Source organism: Callospermophilus lateralis, chromosome 6, assembly GCF_048772815.1.
Source record: "Callospermophilus lateralis isolate mCalLat2 chromosome 6, mCalLat2.hap1, whole genome shotgun sequence".
Taxonomy (NCBI): Eukaryota; Metazoa; Chordata; class Mammalia; order Rodentia; family Sciuridae; genus Callospermophilus; species Callospermophilus lateralis.
The window spans coordinates 23,819,780-23,837,281 of record NC_135310.1 but is presented as its reverse complement, the minus strand read 5'-3'; the positions used below and the strand labels follow the sequence as shown (position 1 = coordinate 23,837,281).

At 37.9% G+C, this 17,502-nt stretch overlaps 1 protein-coding gene across 5 annotated transcripts in view; it reads left to right on the top strand.

Moving 5' to 3' along the window:
• Utrn (utrophin) overlaps positions 1 to 17,502 on the top strand; it is a 508,059-nt gene that overhangs the window by 147,871 nt on the left and 342,686 nt on the right. For all 5 annotated transcript variants that reach the window (XM_076858171.2, XM_076858170.2, XM_076858169.2 and 2 more), the window contains 6 exons: positions 2,435 to 2,558; positions 4,400 to 4,487; positions 9,990 to 10,231; positions 10,373 to 10,553; positions 12,183 to 12,328; positions 13,008 to 13,220. In XM_076858171.2, the coding sequence (XP_076714286.2) occupies positions 2,435 to 2,558; positions 4,400 to 4,487; positions 9,990 to 10,231; positions 10,373 to 10,553; positions 12,183 to 12,328; positions 13,008 to 13,220 (994 nt within the window). The remainder of the gene's footprint in view (positions 1 to 2,434; positions 2,559 to 4,399; positions 4,488 to 9,989; positions 10,232 to 10,372; positions 10,554 to 12,182; positions 12,329 to 13,007; positions 13,221 to 17,502) is intronic.

Genomic DNA, 17,502 nt, shown 5'->3' with positions numbered 1-17,502 from the left:
GACCAGGTTCTGGACAAGTTCCAAATCTTCCAGCAGCAGGAGTAGATGGAAATATATCTGCTGAACTTATGAGCCAAGAGCAATTTTATAATAAAAATTTGGGGAAGGGAAGTATAAATTGTTTGCATTGAACTTAATTAACTATAGATAAGAGGGGAAGATAGTGCCAAGCAGGGAAAGGTTGGGGGTAGGAGGACAGTCCATATCTTGCTTCAGGATTGATTGGTGTTAGTAGTCTGGAAAGTTCATGTGTCAACAGGGGGTGATGGTGCTTAGGGTGTCAGCCACAGGGGTGTTCAGTCAGGGTTTTAACTTATATTCAGGAATGTGGAACAGTCTTTTGCTAGTTTTGGCTGGTAACTGTTAACTGATTAGCTTCCCTTATCTCTTCCCCCTCCATCCTCTAGTCTTTGTAATTAAATTTAAACGTCTTGGAATTTTTGTTTTATCACACATTATAGGAAAACCTATCTTGGTAAAAGGTCAGTTTATTCATTACTCACTAGAAACACATCAAGAGAAGTTTCCCAAAGGAACCAAGGTGAGAATCCCAGCTGCTGCTTAAAGTACTGAGAACACTATGGGCAGGAGGATGGGCTGCCTCGATGGAAGCCCAGCCCCGCCATTTATTAGTGTGGCACAATTACTGTAAAGGTCCGTGAGCTCAGTTGAACATACTTCATTGGAATACACTTCATAGGGCAATTGTGATTCTTAGAGTTAGTAATACGCATCAAGTGCTAAGCGTTTTAGTCAGCTGGTTCTTGTCAAAAGCCTGACAAAAACAGTTAGAGGAGGAAAGGTTTATTTAGGGGCTCACAGTTTTAGCAATGTCAGTCCATAGATGGCTAACTCCATTGGTCTGGGCCTGAAGTGGGCAGAATGACATGGCGGAAGAGTGGAGGAAAGCAGCTCAGAACATGGAACGAGAGAGAGAGAGAGAGAGAGAGAGAGAGAGAGAGAGAGAGAGGGGGGGGGGGAGGGAGGGAGGAGATAGAGGGAGGGAGAGGGAGAGAGGAAGGGAGAGGAGGAGAGAGAGAGGGAGGGAGGGAGGGAGGGAGGGAGGGGGGGAGAGAGAGAGAGAGAGAGAGAGAGAGAGAGAGAGAGAGAGAGAGAGAGAGAGAGAGATTGTTCTATTCGGGCAGGACAAACTATAAACATAAAACCTGTGCTCCCAAAGACCCATCTCCTCTGGCCACACCCTACCTGACTACAGTGGCCACCCAGTTAATCCCTATCAGAGGATTAATGCACGGATTAGGTTAAAGCTTTCATAACCCAATCGTGTTTCCTCTGAGCTTTCTTGAATTATCTCACACATGAACTCTGGGGATACCTCATAGCACTCAGCCAAGGGCCTGGTCTCTGGGCAGCAGTCAATGACTGTTTCTCTTGTTCCTCCTTGTGGTACTGTTGACCTGCCTTTGCAGTACCTCTTCCGACTGTCCACTTTCCTCTTTTCTACTGTCACTGTCTTAGTTCTGGGCTTTTCTCTGCACTTGCCTCTCTTTAATTCTATCTCCTCAGTGAACACAAAAGTATGAATAGAATTAGATCAGTTCCATTTTAAAGTCTTCCACTCACTCTTAATTGTTCTTCTGTTAAGTCAGAATTCCTTCATGTCTCCTGCAGAACCATTCATTAACTGGTCCCTGGGATTCCTGGCCACCTTGTCCATTACCCTTACCTACAGGTGCTTGCTATCCAAACACATATAACAATTTGGAGATTGTAAAATATGACGTTCCCATCCATCCCTTCCTTCCTTCCTTCCTTCCTTCCTTCCTTCCTTCCTTCCTTCCTCCCTCCCTCCCTTCCTTCCTTCCTTCCTTCCTTCCTTGTTTATTGTAAGGGAAACTGCTAAGTATAGCCATTGTTCTACACTGGAAGGCCATCCCTTCCTCATTGGATTAAGAGCCATTCCTGTGAATTCCTGGAAGTAGAATCTAGCAGATTCTTTTGTTATTGCTCTTGCTTGCTAGTGACTGGAGGCTCCTTGAGGGCTGAGGTTTGTGCGTCTCATTCTTCTTGATATCACAGCCTATGCCCGTGTCTGGCATGTAGTTGTACTTGATAATTATGTATGGAACAAAAAAGGCATTAAATTTAGTAATGTTTGTACTTGATTTCTTCTGTTACTATCTAACCAAATGTAGTTCTTATTATCTTTAAGAGTATGTAAAAATACAAGGGGTTCCTTCCAAAGTTAAAAAATTGTAATTTATTATTTATTTATTAATACTACAGTATTATTACTCAGTTCATACTCTTAATTATACATGTATGATCTTAGTGTGGTTACTATATTTCTGGGTTACTATTTGGGAGCATTGTTGGAAAACATACACCCAATGGGCATTTGAGTTGTTCTTTCTTGAACCAAGTGAAACAGGAAAACAAAATGAGAGGTGGTAATATCTGAATCTTAACTCAGGTTTGATGCTGTAAGTGCAGAGCTGATGAACTGGATTCTGAAATCAAAGACTGCCATTCAGAGTTCAGAGATAAAAGAGTATAAGAAGATGCAAGAGACTTCAGAAATGAAAAAGAAGTTGAAGGTAAAAAATAAAACAAAAATACTGTAGTGAGTAAAATATTTCATCAGGCTGGATTTGCTGTTGGCATAAGAATGTGATGGGATCAAGTGGGATAAATGCAGCCATAAGGTAGCTTCTAGAACATCGTAGGAAATTTTGAAAACTTTTGTCCTGGCTCTTGGAGGATTCCCTGTGGTGAAGGATTTTTTTCTCCTTTTCTCCTCTGCAATTGTTCAGGTCTGCATGGGCCATGCTTCCTAAGGTTATGATCTAGATTTCATTACTATTTTAAACCTGTTTCGATCTACTTGAATTGTAATTTATGACTTTATGTTATTTTAAAGATGTTTTGCCTTCTGAATACCGTAAAATATTTCAGATCTCAAAATGTCTTCAATATGTTCTCTTTAAAGAAGAAATACTTCAAAAATTAGATAAATTTTGTATCTATAGATTCCACATGTGTAGACTTCACCAACTGTGAATTGAAAATATTGGGGGGAAAAATTTTCCATAAAGTTCCATAAAGTAAAACTGAAATTTGTTGTGCACTGAACACTTAGCTGAGTCCAGGAGAAGGAAGCCATGTGTGGGCACATGCAGCTGTTCTGTAGCCTCCCATTATTCCACCTCGTGCACCATCAGCCTCTCTAGCACTCCTTACTTACCTCCTGTCTTATTCTTGTACTATACTGTTTTACCTAGGATGGTGGCTTTTGTACTGATCTCATACAGACTTATTTCCTTGTCATTTTCACCCCCCAAATATACGATAACATCGATTTATATAACATTTACACTGTACTAGATATTATAAGTAATTTAGAGATGATTTAAAGTACACCAGAGGATTTCTTGGGTTAACTGTGCCTACTAAACCATTTTGTATAAGGGACTGAACATCCTCAGATTTTGGTGTCTGCAGGGGTGTCCTGGATCCAGTCTTCCACAGATCCTGATAGATGACCTTAAGAAAATTATGAGGGCTGGGGATGTGGCTCAAGTGGTAGCACGCTCGCCTGGCATGCGTGTGGCCCGGGTTCGATTCTCAGCACCACATACAAACAAAGATGTTGTGTCCGCCGATAACTAAAAAAATAAATATTAAAAAAATTCTCTCTCTCTCTCTCTCTCTCCTCTCTCACTCTCTCTTAAAAAAAAAAAAGATATTTATAAAAAAAAAAGAAAATTATGAAATACACTTTAAATCTAAAGAACAAAATTGCTTTAGTTTGGGTTTTAAATAATATTGTCATTCTTTAAAAATAATATATGAAAAATGCTTGCGGTTGAAGTTTGCATTAGACTTTAGAAATATAAAAACACCAAGGAATAACACTGAACCGCCAAATATTTCCCTTTTTCTTGTTATCATTTTTCTCTGTGATTTCTGTCATAGCTCATTCAGTTCTTTGGACTCAAACCATTATTTATATGGTGTGGAATACTCAGACTATGTTTGTGAATAGTACCCTGAATCTAAAACAGTAATTTAACTTATTTCTTCTTGATAGAAACTCATCATTATAGTGTGCATTTTTTCTTATAGAAGAAGCTGAAGTTTTTAGTTGCTGTCATTATTGTTTAAATTTATCTTTTCATATTTATTCATTTCTGGGGTACTGGAGCATAGCCTGGAATTGTGTGTGTGTGTGTGTGTGTGTGTGTGTGTGTGTGTATATATATATACATATATATATATATATATATATATATATATATATATATATTTTTTTTTTTTGGTAAACTTTGAAATGCTTAGAAAATTTGAGAGGGACATTAAACATAAAAATTTAAAGTAGAATCAGCATTTTATTGAGAAGAAAGTTTATATTGTTCTCATATTGGAACTTTTTCTCCAGGGATTAGAAAAAGAACAGACAGAAAGACGCCCCCAGCTGGATGAATTAAACCGAACTGGACAAATCCTTTTGGAACAAATGGGAAAAGGTAAGACCCTTGATTTTTTTTGCCCCCCAGATTATTTTAGGTGGTGACATTGAATAATATTGCAGTTTGACATATCCAACATCTAACACTCTACTCTCTTTTTTGTTAGAAAAATTATTTTCAATTTTTTTTTTTTTAGGCAGCAGAATCTTTTAAAATAAATTTTATAGGGAAGTTAATTAGCAAAAAGAGATAAAAGCAAAGTCATTCTTCTTTTATGGGGTCAAGGAACTAAAAGTGAAACCTCAGCAGGATAACTGATGTCCAGTGGACCATTTTAAAACCTCATCCTTTGGGGTTGTGTATTGGCCATTTTTTTCACAGGAGTGTAGCAAAAGGAAACTTTACTTTGACAACACTTGGCAGATGAAGTTACCTTAAGGTAAATCCATAGTGGTATTTGAGTTTTTGATCACTTTTCGTGCATTATATTATTTTGCTCTAGGGATGTTTTTAATAGTAAAATATGATGTTGCTTGTATTTGAAGCTTTTACTTGAACTAAAGAACTTTAAAAAAAATTAGCATGTTTTTTTTTTTTCCTCTGTGCAGTTTAACATATGGTTCTGTCTTTGGTCTAACTTTGAGGGATGTTTCTTGTACACTCCTTACTCTAAGATTGGTCAGTGCTCTGGGTCTGCTGTCACTCTCCATGACCAACACTGAGATACCAATGCAGAATTGGGAATACTAGTTTGAAAAAAATCTCAAAGCCATGGTTTTCCAATCTTTGGTTTTGACTTTTTATTATGAAAATTGTAAGCATATTCAAAGCAAATAGAATAGTGTAGTGAACCTCTTTGTACAAGCTACCCACTTTGAAAATTAGTGATGATCTGCCATTCTGGAATTCTCTGTACCTTTGCCACTCCTTGTCCTTTTGAGTATTATTATTTTTTGTAAGTTTTTTTTTTAAGTCAAATTTGATTAACTGAAATATATGAGACCTAGTTGTGCTGCTTTGAGAAAAATACCCTGTGTAACTTACATGTGCCAAATCACTCTGGGAAGTGATCTCATGTTCGTTTTGGATGAATCAATCTCTCTCCCCATCATGCCCTCTGAAGCAACTCTGCTCTTAATTTTTTTTTTTGGAATCTTACATTATTTTTGCCACCAGCCTTTAAGAAAGTATGTCAGTTTATTTTATCTATCGATTTATCTATCTATCTGGTATATATGAGGTTTATACACAAACATAAACACAAAATATGTAGCATATATCCACACATGTGTCCCATATATATTTATTTATTCCTAAATTATGCAGATGTGTCACTGTCAATCCACATAATTACCAAAGTTTAATTTCTTTTTTTAAATTTCTTTTTTTATTTATATATGACAGTGGAATGCATTACAATTATTACACATATAGAGCACAATTTTTCATCTCTGGTTGTATATAGAGTATATTCACACTAATTTATATCTTCATACCTGAACTTTGGATAATAACATCCATCACATTCCACCATCATTTCTAACCAGGTGCAGTGGGTTGGCCTCCCAAGTTGCCTGTAATCCCAGCAATTTGGGAGGCTAAGGCAGGAGGCCAGCCTCAGTAATTTATTGAGACCCTAAACAACTTAATGGGACCCTTTCTCAAAAAAAAAAAAAAAAAAAAAAAAAACCAAAAACAAAAAAAAACCCATGTTGCTGGAGTTTAGCTCAGAGGTAGAGGACTTGCCTAGCATGTGTGAGGCACCAGGTTAGATTCTCAGCACTGTATATAAGTTAATGAAAAAAAATGAAGGTCCATCAATATCTAAAAAAAATATTTAAAAGAAATTTTAAAAACATAGGAAAAATAGGGATGAGGGGCTGGGATGTGGTTTTTCATCCCCTGGGTTCAATCTCCAGTACCAAAGGAAAAAAAAAAAAAGAAAGATAAAAAGATAAATAGTGTAGTATGTTCTTCCAAAATCCACCCTAGCAGATTGTCTTCGTTGTCCTGTGTGAGGGCCTCCGACCTGGAGATTACTCCTTCAGATATTTTCTTTAAGATCCAGAGACACAAGCAGACCATAATTTCCCTTGAGATGCTGATTCTGGCAATGATAATAGACAGCTGGGTGTTGAATTCATGTCCATCTCTGTTTTACATTCTTTACTTGTACCTCAACACTGTGCCTTGGGACTCGGTGTGTCTGGTGTGAAGGTTGGGTAGCTTCATGAGTCTGCCCACTGAGATTACCCCCAACCTAGGTTAGCGTTTAGTCGATGGGCAGAGGCAGAATTAGTGAGGATCCAGAGGGAAGACTGCCTGCGTGAGAAGTTGGTGAGAGGTGTCATGTTATAGTGGGGACAGCAGTGAATTGAGGGCTGGGTAAACTTGAGTTCTCCTTTCTTTTTCTAATTTCTTGACTTTGAGAAGGTCAGGGAACACCTGTTTCTTTGCTTCTGTATCTAGCAAGTCAAAGAGTTCGTTAGCTGACTTAGCTTTTGTTCAATAAAATCTGTGAATAGGCAGCTCCTAAAAATACACACTCTGGAAATTGAATTTGCGTGAAAGCCCTACTCACAAAGGTCAAGCGCAACGAGGTGGGGTGTAGGGTGTGAGGCTTTATTAAGGAATGGATTTTGTGACCTAACGTATGTACCTATTCAGTTTCTTAGGAAGTTTTTTATATTTTCACTTGCTTTTTTTAAGCTTTAGTAGAACTAGGAGTGCTTTCAATAGAGAACAGTAATTCTTTTTTTTTTTTTTTTTTTTTTTTAGAAAAGACTTATCGGTTATTAAAATTTTTTAGGATGAGCCGGGAAGGTAGGAAATGGGGACATTGATCTGAGAAGATGTGTTTTGGGTACAATTTTCTCACTTTTGTGGGCGTGTCTGCCTTTGGTTAAAGAGGGAAGAAAAGGGATATTTTTCTGTCTCCCACCATTTTATCCATTATTCTGAATTTTCAGTAACGCATGTTACTTTCCTACATGTGTTCAGTGCTGTTACTCCTGTTGCTGTTTTAATACCAGGAATGTTGAACAGATGTGAAAGCACTATTGGGTGATTCTTCACTTGTCCCTCTCAAGAGTTTGAAACAAATTTTAGAATATGCATAATGAATGTAGAGGAATTATTTTTACAGTATGAAATATGGCCAACTTCCGCCTAGGTGTGGACGCAGATAAATGACTCAGTTCTGTTAGAAAAGCAAATGAAATTCTTCTGTAAAACAGATGCTTAAATAATCATGTCACTGTTTTCCTAAGACCAGTTCTGTCAAAAAACCCAACACTACCAAGTCTGATAGGACTTCTCTGCCTAATAGTGCATTGACTTACGTTTTGAGATGTCCCATAGAGCATAGTATGTTTTTAAAAAAATAAAATAATTAAATTCGTTTGACCTTTCCAGTTGATATACCAGATTTTCTTGGTTTAGCTTATCTTATTCCTGGGGATTGTCAACTAATGTCACAGTTGGGACTTATATATTGTGACTTTATGAGTCAACACTTATTATGGCTGGCTACGTATAAAAACCTATGAACTTTGATGTTGGTTTTTGGCTTTGTCAACTTTTCCCAGATTTCAGTAGTGATAGGTCAAAAAGCGTCAAGTGAAGTGAGAGGAAGTGGCAGGAATGTGTTATATTTTGTCCCTTTTACATAATTAAAATGAGGTGCTTTTATTAATTATTACTGATTTTGATTTTCAACTAGTCATATTCTAAGTGTTGAGTGTTCCATAGAAAGAGAAAACTTACAGTTGGGTCTCTCGGAGCAAAAATAATTATTTCCTTTTTTAGGATGCAAATTGTGTTGTAGTTATTACTTGATGTCATTTTAGCCAGCAATGTCTCAAACATAGAGAAGGGGAGATTTCACCTTTTACAACTGGTTTGAAGGGATGAAATGAAGGGGGGTCATGAGAGACTGTGAATCAATAACTCAAGAAATTTCTTTAGCTGCCCTGGTACCTGCAGTGAGTACCTCTTACCTGATTTCTAGTGGGGTGACAGTTTTTCATCTCAGGAATTTTATTTACTAGTTTAATTTTCTTCCTTGTTTAGCCATTTAATAAATTTCCCTGACATAAAAATGACGTGGCTGATGCAGTTATTCTGCCCATGTCCACCTAGACTAGAGATGATCTAGCAGGAGTGAAGCCTAGATCTCCATTGTGCGGAAAAATCATGACTCATTGTGTTTATGACCCACAGGAACAGGGCTATTTGAACTTGGGTTGTGGCATGAAAGTTTTGCCTAGGTTGAATGTGTCCCCTCTGTAACAGTGGATAGTGAACTTCAGCAACTGACATGGGGTACATTCAAATCCTCTAATATATTTGCATTTCTAGTTTTCAGTGGGTACAATGTACTATTGAAATTTTTAGAGTAGTATTGTCAGTGGACCATAAATGCCCTTTTGTTTTCCAGACCTCCCCCTCTCCCTTTTTTTGGGGGAGGGTTGATTTCTCATTACCCTGGATTTCTGTTGCATATGTTCACAAAGCAGAACTGTTTTATTGCCCTCCCACTCAGTTATTGAAGATGAGAAGCCTGTCCTTTCAACATGCATGTTCTCTGAAAATAAAAATTCCTTTGCCAGTTTCCCAAACTTTCTCATCGTCATTTTAAGGGATTTGATTTACTAAGGAAGAACTGTGACGAGATCTGTTGTTAGAGTCACATGCAATGGCGCATGCCTGTAATCCCAGGGAGTCAGGAGGCTGAGGTAGGAGGATTGAGGCCAGTCTTTGCCATTTAGCAAGACCTTGTCTCAAATAAAAAACAACACCAAAAAAAAAAAAAAGACCTATTATTATATATTAAAAAACTTTGTTATTTCTAGGAACATTCTCTACCTTTCAAAAATATGAGGCAAACAAAATTATAAGAGTCTTATAAAAATAATGGCATTCTCTTCTGATATATTTCTAATCTTACCACACTTTGATGTTTTGGCCATTGACTTATATATGTGCAGTGCCCAGTAGACTCCCTAGGCCTGGCTGATGGCTTAACTTTCCCACATGTGCCTGGTTACTTCCCAGAAATAGGAATTCTTGCTATTTATTTTATAATTTATATGACACTGTGGTTTGATCTCCACAGGCTTGCATGGCCTCTTCCTTTAATTGGCCAGCTGTCTTTATCTCTCACGACAGAGGGTCTTGATTATGATGTCAGAGGCCCAGACACATCCAGGCCATTGAATTTAGTTCCCTGGCTCAGGTTATAAGCTAGCAGAGTACAAAGAACTCATTCTGCAGAAAAGGTAGTGGCCACACTGCACTGATGTGCCTTTGGTGGTAGCAACACCGCCCTGAACTGCCATTTCAGGGCCCCCCACCCTCCTAGGTCAAGCAGTTAAATATGCCTAAATATTTTTTAAAGTGCATTGTTATAATTTTTCATTGTTGTGTTAAAAGGGAAACAAGGAAGTGATCATTATATGTGAAGTTACCTGGTTTGGAATAACTTAGAATGTTTGGAACCAATTCAGAACAAAGTTTTATAAAACTCTGAAGTGTCTGCTTATTCTTTTGTCTGTGTAGAGGGTCTTTCTACTGAAGAAATAAAAAATGTTCTGGAGAAGGTTTTATCAGAGTGGAAGACTGTATCTCAGCATCTGGAGGATCTGGCTGGAAAGCTTCAGCTTCAGGAAGATATCAATGCTTATTGTAAGCAGATTGATGAGCTTGAAAAGATCGTAAGGAAGAAGGAGGAGTGGGTACAACACACGCCCTTTTCTAAATCTCCCCAGCAGTCCTTGGCAAGTTTGAAGGATTCCTGTCAGGTAAGGAGCCAGCCGCCTGGAGTATGCCAGAGTTCTAGGCCGGTGCTCTTTGTGTCATGAAATTTTAGTTAATTCTGCTCTGATGGACTTTCTGGGGAGATTCCTTCATTGAGTTATGTGACCATATTTTCTCTTCCACAGAGGGAACTCAACAATCTCCTTGGCCTCCAACCCCAAATTGAAATGGTGCGTGCAAGCTGCTTGGCCCTGAGGTCTCGGCCTTCGGTCCCAGGTTTTGTCCAGCAGAGCTTGGATGGCTTTCTGGGCCACTACCAGGCTGTGCAGAAGGATTTAGAGCATCATCAACAACAGCTAGAGAATGGTAAACCCATTTCCTTGGTTTTCTTACTTAATGATATTAATATCTCCTCTATGTTTGCTTGAATCTAAAAATTATTCCCAATACTTAGATTGTCAGCGTGTTTATGCATTGCACCAGTTTTACGTTTTCTTTGGCACAAGGTGGTTCAAGGTCTTAAAGTATAAACAGGCTATTTTCTGGGCTCACATTTGATTGGAAAAATACATACACTTTTCACATACTCTAAGAATGTGTTAATAGGATCTAATGCTTTTCTTAAATAAGGTGATTTTTGGGGGGGGTATGTGTGTGTGTGTGTGTGTGTATGTTCATATGTGTGTTACTGGGATCGGAACCCAGGTGAGCTCTCTTCCCCTTAGCTTCATCCCCAACCCTTTTTATTTTGAGATAGGATCTTGCTAAGTTGCTCAGGCTGGACTCAACCTTGTAATCCCCCTGCTTTAGACTCCCTGAGTACCTGGGATTATAGGTATGTACCACTATGCCTGGCTTTAGTATTTTAACAGGAGAAATAGGTGTTGTTTTTTCCTTTGGACCTCCTCAGAAAGATTAGAAAGAATGATCACTTTTTTCTTTTCATTCATAATGATTACGGTTTTAGCAATGCTATCCCTTTTTTGAAAAAGAAATCATATTCTTCTTCTAAAAGATGAAAAATTTTAATGATATTTTACTTTTGCAGTAAACCTGGTTTTAGGAAGTTAGCTGCTAAAGGCTGTGAGAGCTCATCCCTTATATTTTCCTTATGTGTTTTCCTGAGCTGCTGTTTAAGTTTGGACTGGGTAGTACAGACTCAGAGCAGTGCCCATAACCACTGCCTTCTTCAGGTACCGCAGATTGTGTAAGGACGTTAGGAATCAGTACATGTGTATATTAGACAGTGTGTCTCATTGTCTTCCAGAAGGCATTTGGACACCGTGCCTTTGCTCATTGATATTAGTTAACCTAGAGTGCAAAGTAAATATGGAGAGGACCTCTTTCTCACTTTACTGGCACAAACTATGTTTTCATTTTGACGAGGACCCATAGGCATTTTAACCTTGGCTGCTGGCTGGTTTTGTCTCTTTGTCCTTCAGATGAACTCACTTCTCTTCCACAAGAGTGCTGCTGTATGTGATTCTTATATTAGACTTTACCAGTGGGCTATGGCTGGCCCTGTTTCTCAGGGTACCTGTGGCAGCCTGGTGCCGTGTCCCTGTGCACGCCTGCCACTGTGAGATGGGTTTTTCTTGGGGCCTTGTACTTACAGGAAGACTGGTGGATCTTTGTTTTCTTTCTTTATTCTTTGTGTGGCAATTGGGGAAGAGGAGATTATGTGGGACAAAAGGAACATTGTTGTTCCAGCTTTGGAGAGACATTTCATCATGATGAAATGAAGAAAAATGATAGTGAGTTAGTTAATATTTCAAACATCAACATCCGCAGGAATGAAGTCACTGTCTGAGTCCTAGAAATGCCAATAGAATGACCTATTTTATTAATCAACAGAGACCCTTTTAAATTTTAATTAGGGGTCTAAATTATTATGCATTTGAATTCACTTATTATATATGAAAGATTAATAGTATATATAATAACAATCAGATTCCTAATATTATTTTCTCAAAGTAAGTATTTTTAAATAAACAGAATTGAAGAGCCAGCCGGGACGAGCATATTTGGAGACACTAAAAACACTAAAAGATACACTAAGTGATTCAGAAAATAAGGCCCAGATGTCTCTCAATGCTCTGAATGATCTTGCCAAGATGGAGAAGGCCCTGCAAGAAAAAAAGGTAATATATGGTTCTGAAGTCTAGAAATTTTAAGTTCTATATTTTAAGATTTTAAAAGGAGAAATAGGTGTTGTTTCTTCCTTTGGGCCTTCTCAGTAAGATTAAAAAGAATGATTTTTTTTCATTTTTTTTAAATTGGTCATTTGTAGTCAAAACTGATCTCAAAATTTCTTATAATTTGACGATTAGCTATTATAATATAGGACCTCAGATAAAAAGAAATTTATTTAGCATTAGTAGAAGAAAAGCATATTTTCTCCTTCTATTATAACTTGCCTAAAACTTTCAACCTCTTCATAAATGTGCTAAGATGTCTTTTGTAAAATGAGGAAGATTAGTTGAATTCATACTTTTAAAAATTTGGTGTTGAGTACAAATGCTTCCCTGTAGTAAGTTAAGTAACCTTAAGGTTCTGAAGTACTTCATCAGAAAAAAAGACCAACCCTTAACACTGCACACTAGACCCTCACTGGGTGTGGTGCTCCTGCAGCTGTTAGCATACAGAACATCTTATGTTGCCCACGCATAACTCATGAAGGGAAAGCTTGAGCTTTTTGATTATGACTATTCTTTTTACAATTCTTTTTTGATACAATGTTTTTTGTTTTCTGTATGTGATTCCATCTGCACAGACACATTGCTGTATATGATTTTTACCTTTTCAATTTTTTTTTCCTAGGCCCTTGATGAAATCCTTGAGAATCAAAAACCCATGTTATGTAAACTTGCAGAAGAAACAAAGGCTTTGGAGAAAAATGTGCTTCCTGATGTAGAAAAAATGTATAAGCAAGAATTTGATGATGCCCAAGGAAAGTGGAATAAATTAAAGGCCAAGGTTTCCAAAGATCTACATTTGCTTGAAGAAATTACCTCCAAACTCAGAACTTTTGAGGTAAATCAGGTGGCCATCAGGAGCTTAAGTTTATTGTAGGGTAAATGGTGATTATTACAATAAGACTCAACTATCTATTTATATTGTGTGGTTTCTAGGCCCTCACTTTTTATGCGCTGAAGCTGAGATTTATTGTTAATGTGCTTGTGAGCACATGTCTTTCTTTTTGCCTTGCAGAAAAGGCTTCTTGGTAGAGATGAACTTGACTTTGAAGATAAGAGAACATTGCTTACAAATGGTCAAAATGGGAACCTATGTGAAATATCGGCTGGTCATTAAATCATTCAGTTGGGTAGAAGGAGCCTTGAACCTGCTTTTTTTTAATATAACTTTATTTATTTATATGTGGTGCTGAGAATTGAACCCAGGGCCCTGCATGTGCGAAGGCGAGCGCTCTACCACCGAGCCATAACCCCAGCCCCTGAACCTGTTTCTTTAAAGGTCTTTGACAGTTGGGTTGAAAATCTAAACTAGTGCATCTGTATCTGACTGGGGAAGCAAGTAATTCAGGGCACACAAATTCTGAAGTGGGTTGCTTTGCTACATCTGAAAACGTGCAGCACAGACGAAGCCTTAGTAAAGTTTGAGAAGACAGGATCAACGTGAGGCTGTATAAGGAGGAAGTGGTAAAAGCCAGTGTCAGGTAAGGTCAGATTTTAATTCTGCCCGTGAGACCTATGGAGAAGCAGAGCTGCCACGTCACCTGGTTTTCTCACCAGAAAGGACTGGGTAGAGAATGAGCCACTCACACTCTGTCCTCCTGGGGACCTGTTCCTTGGCCCTTCTCATTTCCCTTTAGTCAGGGCTCCCCCTATTCCCCCACTCTGCCACCTGTGTGTTCTAAGATACACTTCTGCAACAGGGTCTGACCCAGAGAAGGCCCTCAATAAATATTTTTCAATGAATGAAATGAGACTAGTAATAAGAACTTTAGATTTAGGTAGATGATAGATTTAGATCCCTAGAAAATTTGTGTGAAGGATATTGCTCAAAAAGGTGAAAGCAGTGTTTTAAAAATCAAAGTCAGAGAACTTGTGGCAGAAGAGGTCTGATGGTCCTGTACGGATCAGCGTGGAAGGCCTCCAGTGAGATTTGATGAACGTTGACCACTGAACTTGGAGGGAGACCCTTGACCCAGGAAGTGATGGGCAGTTCCAGTGAATCACAGCAGAAGTCTATGGATGGACAGGTTGTGTGGTGTGTGTGGTGGCAGCAGGAGTTTTTAGATCTCACTCGAATCAACCATTAGTTATGAAGAGGAATGTGTTATTGGGTAGCTTTCACTTCATGAGTGAATCCACTTCTATTTATGTATTATCAGTTGTAACTATTTCAACTTTCAAAATGAGGATTACCCTCATCTACAATTCTAGAATTTTCAGTCATGGTCCAGGAGTGGATTGCTTATCAGGAATTCTCAGCTGTGGGGGAAAGCACCCAGTGAGTAGGGCCAGGGACACAGCTAATCTTGTTAGTGCACCCACAGGCCCACCGAACAGTCTTCCCACCCCACATGCGAATGGTGCCAAGAGTGAGCCATAATTCCCATTCTTTTCAATGATCATTCCTTTGTTTTCAAATTTAAATCTGAGAGGATTTGCAAAAGTTACAAATTACTCTTGGGTGAGCTAAATATTAGCCAATATTTTAATTGAATTTCAAGAGAATCAATATCCTTCCAAAACACGAGAGAAAGTCCTGGGGTTATAGTAATCTGAGTTTAGGCTTTAGTGGGTTGTTGTTACTAATACAGCAAATCCAGGCACTTAGTGGTAAATTGGAGTGCTGCTAAAAATGTGTTTCCAAGCCTCAGCAGTGGTGAGGTGCTCAGCAGCTCCGCGAGACCCTCTCTCTAAATAAGATACAAAATAGGGCTGGGGATGTGGCTCAGTGGTCCAGCGCCCCTAAGTTCAAGCCCTGGTACCCATCCTCCCCACAAAAAAATGTACTTCCGTAAAAAATATATTCCCCATTAAACACATTTCTGATTAGTTTGGTGAGTTTTTTTTTTTTTTTTTTAATAGTAGTAGGTTTCTAACATCCTATTATTTTTATTCGCCCTTTTTGTGTGCTAAGTACAAGATTGTTGTCAATGTGTGTATTCCTTAATTGTTCAACTTCTTCTCTGAAATATATGTGCATATGTATGTGCATTTTTTTAAAAAGTTTTTTAAGAACACTCCTGCTCCCTTATGTGCTTTGAAGGAATTTCTTGTTACTTGTTAGCTCACCATTTACTTGAGAAAACTTAAAAATTCCATCCATCCCATAGTCTTTAGATGATTACAGGAAATATTCTTATCCTGGTTATCATTGTTTTCTCTTTTTCACGGTGCTGATGTATAATTTCTTAGTCATTTAATTTCTGTTGTCTTTAAGACATGAGGTCCAGTAGGTACAGTGCCAATCTGTGTGATTTTTTTCTTAGGGACAAAACAGTGGAATTGTTTGTATATTTTATTTATTTGTTTGTTTGTGTACATATATTTATTCTAATTATTATATGTTACTTATACATGACAGTAGAATGCATTTTGACACATCATACATAAATGCAGTATAACTTCTCATTCATCTGGTTGTACATGATGTAGATGTTTCCAGGTCATGTAATCATATGTACACATAGGGCAATAATGTCCAATTCACTCTAGTATCATTCCTACGCCCATGCCTTCTCCCCTCCCTTCACTCCCCTCTGTCTAGTCCAAAAACCTTTATTCTCTGCCCCCGCCCTGCCCCCACATTGTGAATCAGAGAAAACATTCAGCCTTTGGTTCTTTGTGACTTATTTCACTTAGCATAATATTCTTCAGTTCCATCCATTTACCAGCAAATGCTATGATCTCATTCTTCTTTATGGCTGAGTAATATCCCGCTGTGTATATATACTACAGTTTATTTATCCATTCATCTGTTGAAGGGCACCTAGGTTGGTTCCATAGTTTAGCTATTGGGAATTGAGCTGCTACAAACATTGATGGGGCTACATCACTATAGTATGTTATTTTTAAGTATATGCAGAGGAGTGGGATAGCTGGGTCAAATGGTGGTTCCATTCCAAGTTTTCTGAGGACTCTCCATACCACTTTCCATAATGGTTACACCAATTTGTATTCCCCCCACCGCATCCTTGCCAACATTTAGTGTTGCTTGTGTTCTTGATTTTTGCCATCATGATTGGAGTAAGATGCAATGTCAGTGTAGTTTTGACTTTCATTTCTTTAATTGCTAGAGATGTTGAACATATTTTTAAGTATTTGTTGATCGATTGTATTTCTTCTTCTGTAAAGTGTCTGTTCAGTTCCTTAGCCCATTTAGTGATTGGGTTATTTGGTTTTACAATTGTTAAGTTCTTTGAGTTCTTTATTTATCCTGGAGATTACTGCTCTGAGGTGTGTGAAGACTTTTGGACTTGTTTATTTTTAAAATGCATTTTTTTTTTACATATAAGTAATACTTGAGGATGGCAGAAATATGTAGAGCAAATATTTAGAGATCTTGTTCACTCTGGTACTTCCTTAGTGGCAGTTAAAATTAACAGTGGATCCTTGTTGGAAGTTAATGTATTGAAAGCCAAAGAGAGAAGCTCACAAACATTGCTCATTCTAATCATTTTTTTTTCACACTGTAGAAAAAAAATAACATTGGGAACTTGATGAGATCATTTAAATAGCTAAGATACCTTAGAGCTTGCAGTGTGAACCTCAGTGCTAGAAACAATCGTGTCTTTTGTTGATACAGGACATATAGCCCTGGAGAGGATTTTCTTGACTATGTTGTTACTTATTTATAAAGTGTGCATTCCCACAGTTCTTAGAAGAGGCTCTTATTTGTTTTCTGTTATTTGTTCTCATTTACTTGTCTACACTTTCTTTGTCCATGTGGTCCATTTATCTTGCACAGGTGAGAGATTGGGCTTTCATGCTCAAATAAATACCTTCTTAAAGTTTTGTTTCTGTCAATGCCATGCCAGTGTAATTACCCAAATTCCATTACTTATGAACTAAATTGTTATCAGGTGGTTTTACAAACCATTGCACCCCTTCAAGGCAGCAAAACATCTGAAAATACATGAAAAAAGTAAATTTTTTTTCATTGATTTTTACTGGCTACATTTTCTGATGATTCATGGGGATAAAATAAAATCCTAAGAGGCTGCTTTTTCTCTCTCATTCCCAGCAGGATTGGTGGGCTACAAGATATTTGGTATTATTTCCTTTTCCTTTTTCAAGATCCCCTGCTGTGTGGGATATCCCTGGGAAATCATGAAAATGTCCCT